Below are 8963 nucleotides of genomic sequence, written 5' to 3' on the forward strand. Positions count from 1 at the left end.
GCCATTTTCTGCTCCTATCTCTCATCTGCCTCTGTGTCTCTGTGCCTCTGTCATTGTCTTGTTGCATCTCTATATCTCTTATCTCTTTGTCATCTAATTTCCTTGTTTATTTGTCTTCTCAACTATTACCTCCAACAGGATAAATGGATTCTTGGTCAGGACAAATATCCCCTTGATGAGTCCTACTTCTACTACTAGAAGGTGAGCTGTCACCTTTCCATTGATGGGGAGAAATCATCCCTTTCCCACCCACCAACAGGTCATGGTATACTCTCTAAACTGAGTATACTTCCCAATCAGTCAAGCAATCAAGAAGTATTTATTTACTATCTGCCAGGTGCTGTACTAAGTGCTAGAGAAACAAATAGAAAAGTGAAATTCCTTACCCTCAAGAAGCTTACATTCTACTTTAACATATGGAATATGTAACACTGGAATATGCCTAGACTTTGACCATTGACTATTCTAGTGGGAGTGTCTGTAGAGGAAACATCAAACCTCTACCCCATGCAGGTGGTCTGTGCATCTGGGACCCTGTGCAATAGCCCATTGATGGGGGGGGGGAGGAGAATTGGGCAGTTATTAGCTCAGGTTTTTCTCTTCCTTGAAATGGGTGTACTTGGGCATTTTCTAAAATAAGGTATTTCTTCCACTAATCCACTAACCTACCAAACCTCCCTGCCATATCTCTTTTGCTATCTTTTATAACCTAGCTCTACTCCAATACTTCCTAGGACTTTAGACAATCAGCTAGTGTTCCTAAGGCATAGTGTACCTTGTACAGTTAGGGATCAGGTGCCAGAGGTCAAGGATAAAAAGGAAGGATAAAGCCTCAAAATTTAGGGATCATGCTTCAGCTTTTCACATGAGTTGTGAGCCAAACTACCCTTCTCTTACCTTCCTCCCCTCCCCTACAACAACAGGGCTTGACTGGTCGCACAGACCTACCACGATGGCAGGGACCTCAAAGCGTTCCACATCCCCCCAGTCCTCACAACCTTCCAGCCCAAGGACTTCCTCCTGTGAGATGTTTGGCTATGTGGGGATTGAGGCTGTGCTGGACCAACTAAAGATCAAAGCCATGAAAACTGGTTTTGAATTCAACATCATGGTTGTTGGTAAGCAAAAGTGAATGGGTGGCCATGGCAGGGAAGAGAGGAATAAAAACAAGTTGAAGGGGAGAAGAAACAAGATAGAATAAATTCTGGACTCCCTCCATTTCTGTTAATTCAACTTTCTGTGGTCTACAAGCCATTCATCAACTTGTACTAGCCCTATCCCTAAAACCAATTCCTCCATGATTTTATTTCCTTTGAGCACCATAAAAGCATAGATTTGTATCTTGAAGGGACCTCAGAGACTCTTTAGGCTAACCTCCCCTCCCCCCATTTTACAGATGAGGAAACTGAGATCCATGGAGGTTAGGTGACTTGCCACACAGGTATTACCTGATAAAGACAAGTTTTGAACCCAGCTCTTCTGGTTCCAAAATCCACATTCTTTCCACTGTAACATGCTGCTTCCAACCATAGCCCCAAGTGTGAGCTGGCTGTAACCTAGTCTGTAACCATGCATGCCATTCTCCTCTGCACTGCATTAGGTATCTCCACTCCCTCCCTATCCCACATTCATGAATGTGTCCTTCTGGTATATCCCCAGGGAGGAGTGGATTGGGTAAGTCCACAATGGTAAACACTTTGTTCAAGTCCAAGGTGTGGAAATCATCACCAGTGAACAAGTTGGGGCCTTTACCTCAAACCCTTCAACTGCAATCTGTTACCCATAGTGAGTACCCACCCTCATCTCCCCTGTCCAATGAACCTGTCCCAACTTCCTAAAACTGTCCTCCCTCCAGAGCTGATCCCCCTCCTTCAACTGTTCCTCTGGTCCTGATGGCTCCTCAGAGTTTGAGGCCCCCCTATGATGTTCCCCAACCCTCCTTCCATAGCAATTGAGGAGAAGGGGGTGAAACTGAAGCTGACAGTGACAGACACACCTGGATTTGGGGACCAGATCAACAATGACAAATGGTATGTTCCTTCTTGGGAATCCTATCCCCGTTCAAAGCAATGGGAGACTCCCCTTTCCACACTATTTTATTTCCCTGTCCCTATTCATTAACCCTTTGCCATCCCTCCTTCTGTCCTATGTCCAATCCTTGACACAGAAGCTTTTCCACTGTCACCCTACTCACAAACAGAGATGGCTGGGTGGTGGAGTTTAGCTCTGCTTTAGAGAACCCTATGGCGAAGGCAGCTATTTTAAGGTTCCTATAATTAGTGTGAGGAGGGTCTGTGGGAGGTATGATTCTTCTTTGGAGGTCCAGTTCAAGTCCCACCCTGTGCACAAAAACTTGCCCACCCACTCAGGCTTCACTGACCACTTCTTCAAGAATCCTGAAGTACTCATCTCTACTATTTTTCAATATTTACTAAAGGCTACCTTATACTATTGCTATTTATATTCAGCTATGTATGTTCCTTCTCATCTGAATTATACCCTTCAGGGAGGGAACTGTTTCTTAGACTATCCAGTAGCCTTTGAAGTCAATTCTCAGTTGTTGGTGGTGATAATCATAGGAGCAGAGTGAGGAAGGTGGTATTCCAGTGAACCTCACCCTGTATCAACAGGGTAGGGGGGGTTGGATAGGTTCCTCAGGATGCTTTTCCACTGTTTCTTCCCCTTTCCTTCTCAGTTGGGACCCTATCCTGAACTACATCAATGATCAGTATGAGCGCTACCTACAGGAGGAGGTTCTCATCACTCGACAGCACCACATCCCCGACACACGAGTGCACATCTGTGTGTACTTTGTGCCTCCCACAGGCCACTGGTAAGAAGAGAGCAAAGGGAAGCCACCATTGGCAGGGTGAGGGGATGGTACTATTAGACAAGCACACATGATCTGTGGGACTAGACTGTGCGTCTCAATGCCCTAATCCCAGCTAATACTGCTGATTGAAAGTACCAGGTACTACCAGAGTTTGGGGTAAAGAAAAAAGTCTAGATTGACTTGAACTGGAAAAGGGGTTCATTGTCTCCCCCACCTTCCTGCCTCCTAGCCTCCGGCCTCTAGACATTGAGTTTTTGAAGCGTCTATGTCGGGTGGTAAATGTTGTTCCTGTTATTGCCCGGGCGGACAGCCTCACCTTAGAAGAGAGGGAAGCTTTCAGGTGGCAGGTAAGGGGAAACTGGGACAGACCTGGAGGACCATTATCAACAGAATGCTGGGTAGTTTAGGGAGCTGACCAGGAGACTTCATCCCCAGGCTTAGGGATGAGTTTCATCAATAAGTGGGAATAAAGACCACAATCGGGAGAAGGGTGATCAGTTGGATGAGAGATGGAAAAGCTAAGAAAGAGCTTCACGTGGGGTTGTTTCGGGGTTTGGGGGGAGAGCCATATTAGGGAGAGAGGGCCCACAGCCTTGCATGACTGAAGTTGCTTCTGCCCCCCCTCAGATTCAGGAGGATCTGAAGAACAATGGCATCTTTGTTTACCCCCAGAAGTGCTTTGATGAAGACACGAATGACAAAACTTTGAATGACAAGATCCGGGTGAGGGTGCATGTAATAACAGTAATGGGATCACTGAAGGGTTGGGGACCTCTCTTTTGAGAAACCACCTCAAAATGGAAGCCTACTTCCTACCCCTCTTCATTATCATACACACTCAGAACACATCATCTCAAGTGCAAGAAATTACATTGGGGCAGCTAGGTAGCACAGTGGATAGAGCTCTAGCCCTGGAGTCAGGAGGACTTGAGTTCAAATTTGACCTCAGACTCTTACTAGCAGTGTGACCCTGGGCAAGTCATTTAACCCCAATTGCCTCCCCCCAAAAAACAAATAGACAAACAAAAAAAGAAATTATGTTCATTGCATGAGGAACCTGAGGGGACTACAGGCAAAAGATAAGGACACAGTGTAGTCAAAGAGGCCCTCCTTGTCCAGTGTGAGAGAAGTCTTTCTTAGAGATATGTATGTTTGTTTGTAATTCCAAGTCTTTCTCTATGCAACCCTTCCGGAAGCCTGACTTCCTGCTTCCATCTGACTTCCTACCTCAGCCCAATTCTGGAACCATCTCTCTAAGTTTTCTTGGTTCCTGATGAAAACAGGCCTTTTCTATAGGTTCTACCCTTAAATTCAATTTGAACTATATCCCCAGGGAACCCCTGACCCCCCTGGTTCCCTCTCAAAGGATTCGCAACCCAATAGTATAATGTAGTTCAAAGAATCAGATACCTTGGGTTTCTTTTGCTGCTATTAACTTTGGTTTCCTCATCTACAAAATGAGAGCCTCAGAATAGAGGATTCGTAAGGTTCCTGTAAGCTCTCTGGAGGAGAGAGTGAGGCTGATGGCTCTGCACAGCCTTGCCTCACTTAAATCCAATTCACATAGCAGTCAAGCCATCACCCTTGTGATGTCATTGGTGCTCTTCAAGAATGAAGGATGAATAACAGCAGCAACAAGAAGCTGTACTGCCAGTAAAAATCTCCCAGAGAAAATTCAGTATGATGCAGGCCTTTCTTTCATTCTTTTAACATGTGTCATAGATACTAGAGCAACCTTGTCTTTTATCCCTCAGACAGGCTCACCTTCTTTTCTGTTGCTGATAATGTTTTTTATAGTGTATCCATTTTATAGACCTACTATGAATTTGGGGGGCAGGGCAATGAGGGTTAAGTGACTTGCCCAGGGTCACACAGCTAGTAAGTGTCAAGTGTTTGAGGCTGGATTATTCACTGTGACACCCAGCTGGCCCCTCCTACTTAGAATTTTTACATTGACCTTTGGGTTATCTGCATTTTAGACTCTTCTGAAGTCATGCTGTTTCATGATTTCTCAACCTTGCAATATCCCTGGGAAAATATTGGTATTAATAAAATTAGCTCTGGGGGCAGCTAGGTGGCACAGTGGATAGAGCACCGGTCCTGGAGTCAGGAGTACCTGAGTTCAAATCCAGCCTCAGACACTTAACACTTACCAGCTGTGTGACCCTGGGCAAGTCACTTAACCCCAATTGCCTCACTAAAAAAAAAAGAAAAAAAGAAAATTAGCTCTGATAGTATCGGGCAGCTGGGGTTCAACCAAAGGGCTGCATAATTTTCCAAGAGTGATCCAACCTGGTCTCTTTTTCCTACTAAATTTTGAACCATTTCCAGGCTATGGGTCAGTGTTCAGCTATAGCAGCGGCCCAAGATATGCATACAGATAAAGTGCCTTTGGGCTGCTCATCCAACTACATGTTGAATAGGCAATGGGTTTTCCTCATCCATTCCACCTCTCCCACCTCCCATTTGGACAGCTAGACCTATCTTTTTTTTTTTTTTTTTTTGCAGGGCAATGAGGGTTAAGTGACTTGCCCAGGGTCACACAGCCAGTAAGTGTCAAGTGTCTGAGGACGGATTTGAACTTAGGTCCTCCTGAATCCAGGGCCAGTGCTTTATCCACTGCCCCACCTAGCTGCCCCCGACCAATCTCTTTTTACTGACTGTCTCATGAGAAGTGTTCTGGGGCTTGATGGCAAGCAATCTAAAAGTATCACCCCCAAAGAAAGAGGTGGCATGTTAGAGCAGACAGTGCTAAAATTAGAATCAAGAAGACCCTGCTTCAAATCCTGCCTCTGATTCTTCCTATTTGGGCGACCCTGGAAAAGTCACTTAACTTCACTGAGTATAAGTTTCCTTATCTGTAAAATGGAGATAATCTCAGTGCCTAGATAGTTATAGAATTAATCAAAGTAATGTGCATAAGTGCTTTGCAAACCTCATGGCAACATAATAAATGTCAGCAATTATTGTTGTTGTTTCGGGGGGCCTCTACTCTTTTGAGTTGAAAAGACATCCTCCCTGACACTGGCAAACATGGATTGTCCATCAGCAACACCGTAAAGTTAGCAAAATTTCTGTTTAGCCCCCTGACTTCCCTTTAATAAATCTCCAGATCCCATGGTACCCATTCTTCCTAATCATTTCATTTCCCATAGCCTCCTGTTCTCTTTTCTGCTACTAAAAACCTGTTCTCAAGAAAGAGTCCAGTACCAATTACTCACTCCTTGCTGTGAATTTAAGTCTCCTCATCCCACTTTCCTGGGGGGGGCGGGAACAAATGCTGAAAAGCTTTGTTCTGTAATTCCAGTCATCCTTCAGTTGGTGGGAACAATGTATTTTGGAAGACAGTAGATAAATCATGCCATTACAAATCTAGCTCTGAGGGCAGCTAGGTGGCACAGTGGATAAAGTGCCGGCCCTGGATTCAGGAGGACCTGAGTTCAAATCCTGCCTCAGACGCTTGACACTAGCTGTGTGACCCTGGGCAAGTCACTTAACCCTCACTGCCCCGCAAAACAAAAACAAACAAAAAACAAACAAAAAAATCTAGCTCTTAGCTAATCTATTCTTCTAGAAAGTCTTTTACTTCCTTTTCTGAGCTCAACTGCCAAGCATTCAAACTCTACTGCAGAGAGTGAATCTCAGTTGGCTGGCCACTTTGAATGCCAAACATATGCTTGCCTAAAAGACTTTTACAGAGGTGCAAGGAAGACACCCACATGGTGGTCAGAAGAAGCAATACAAGGACTCTCTCAAGGTCTCTCTGAAGAACTCTGAAATTATGTGACATGGGAGATGCTGGCAAAGGACCACCCATCATGTCAAGCCCGCATCAAAGAATGTGCTGTGCTCTATAAGCAAAGCAGAATTGCAGCAGCTCAAAAGAAACTTGAGACACACAAATTTAAAGAATCTACCCCAAATATTCATATGGACTATTTATGCCTGACCTATGGTAGAGCATTCCAAGCTCACATTAGTATGATCAGCCACAGTCAGGTACACTGTACCTTAACTGCAACATAGTGATGTCATTTTGGTCCTCTTCAAGAACAACCACCACTTGTCCCACTGATTTTCTCCTGTCCTTCACTCTTCTCTCCTTCCTTTGGAATCCTGGGTGTAATTTTCACCCATTGTCCTGATTCCTCCCAGTTAATTTGCCTGAAGACTTTCTCCTCACATATAAATACTCCTTCCCATACACCAGTGTCCTCATTCACTTTTTCCTGCCCAAATTACTTTTCCCCTTTTGCTCCCCCAGCCCAGGTTCCATACACCCACTGAGCCCTTCAAATGCTGGCTGCTTTGAGAGAGAGGCACAAGCTTCTAGAAATAGAAAGGTGAAATTCTCTTTGTCCTCTGACCTGGCCAGAACATACCTGAAGCATTCTCTTCAATGCTGGGTGCCACATTTAGGAAGAAAGTTGATAAGCTAGAGATTGTCCAGAAGAGGGCCTGGATAGTAAAGAAACTAGGAGTAATTAGCCTAGAAGAAGTGGGGATATAATAACTATCTTCAATTATTTGAAGGGTTGTTATATGATGTAAGAATGAATCCTTGTTCTGCTCTGCCCCAGAGGAAAAAGTGGCTAAAAGTTGCAAAGAGGCAGATTTAGACTTGCTAGAGGAAAATTTTCTAAAAGATAGAGGGTTCCATCTCAACAGAAGCCTTCTAGCAGCGATTACATGACGCCATATTGGGTGTGTTGTAGTGGGGATTCCTTTTCAGATCCAAGTTGGACTAGAAGGCTGAAGAGGTCCCTTCTAAAACTGAAATTCTGTAATCCTGTAATTCTGTGACCACTCCTTCAGGAGAAGATCCCCTTTGCTGTGGTTGGGGCAGACCGTGAGCACATAGTTAATGGGAAATGTGTCCTGGGCCGGAAGACAAAATGGGGAATCATTGAAGGTGAGTGCAGGACAGGTGGGGAAGGAGAATCTGAAAGGATGGAGGTTATGGAGTTAGTGATAGTTAAGCTTCAATGGAAAAAACCATTTGTCAGAGGGTCACCAAAAAAAAAAAAAAGAAAGAAAAAGAAAAAAAAGAACCATTAGTGGGGGATGGGTTAGTGTTGAAGTGGGAACATAATTATGAGCTCAATAAATAATGGTTGAATGAATGAATGAACAAACGAATGAAATGATACCAGGGAAGACAGAGCCCTTGTACTAAGTTTGTTCAGGTGTGTAAACTTAAAGTGCTATATATAAAAGTTAGCTGCTATTATTTTTATTATTCCAGTGGAGAACATGGCTCATTGTGAATTCCCTCTCCTGAGAGACCTGCTCATCCGGTAAGAGGGAAACCAGGGGAGGTTGTTTGGACATATAGAAAGAAGGGCAGAGACAGGCTGGGTTCAGCTGGACCTTGAGAGGAAGAGGGATGCATGGGGGAGGGTGGATAGGGACATAGGGATGTCTGAAGTGACTAGTTAGCTTTCTCTCTCAAGCTCCCATATGCAGGACCTCAAAGACATCACCCATAATGTTCACTATGAAAATTATCGAGTGCACAGATTAAATGAGAGCCACCTATTAACCAAGGGGGCTGGATGGGTGACCTTGAGCCCACCCCCCCGAAGGACCACAGCTGGACCCAGCCGAGGCCAGTGCTGGAATCGAGATGACTCAGAAAGCGGCTCCTGAATGCCCAACAAGAACCTCTCCAACCCCTCGTACTCAAGACCACTCAGACTTTCAATCTCCCAACTCTTCTCTGTGCTTTTCCCTTTTACCACAATCAGATACAGCTGGGCTCTCCCAAGACACTAAGCCTTGGTCCTACCCTCTCCAACCATCCTTCTTCTATCATCTTTGTACTAACTATAGGAGTATCAAGTTAGAAATTTTGTCTTTGAAAAGTTGTGCTTTGTAAATTGCTTGATTTTTGCGCTTCGATGAATTTTTATGAATAAAAATATAACTTTTAAAGTAAGGTTTTTATAACCAAAAGACTCTCTGGACCCTATTGCCAGGAGTCTTGCAGGACATACAGGTCTTCCCTCTAACCCAATACAAATTAGAAGTTACACATGTAACCCCAAACAAGTTACACATTTCCTCATGGACAAGTTATTCTTTCCAATCTCCTTCCAAAGACCGAGTGCTAGGTCTATAGACAGTACTT

General features: G+C 44.4%; 1 protein-coding gene across 1 annotated transcript; it reads left to right on the top strand.

The window, feature by feature from the left end:
* Positions 1–952: 952 nt before the first annotated feature.
* Positions 953–8482, top strand: SEPTIN12 (septin 12). Its single transcript, XM_043976761.1, has 9 exons — positions 953–1118; positions 1660–1785; positions 1949–2030; positions 2696–2833; positions 3063–3180; positions 3461–3556; positions 7649–7745; positions 8079–8130; positions 8287–8482. The coding sequence occupies exons 1-9, from the start codon at positions 953–955 to the stop codon at positions 8480–8482; spliced, it is 1071 nt and encodes a 356-aa protein (XP_043832696.1).
* Positions 8483–8963: the final 481 nt, after the last annotated feature.

Source organism: Dromiciops gliroides, chromosome 1 (genome assembly GCF_019393635.1).
Source record: "Dromiciops gliroides isolate mDroGli1 chromosome 1, mDroGli1.pri, whole genome shotgun sequence".
In the NCBI taxonomy this organism is placed as follows: domain Eukaryota; kingdom Metazoa; phylum Chordata; class Mammalia; order Microbiotheria; family Microbiotheriidae; genus Dromiciops; species Dromiciops gliroides.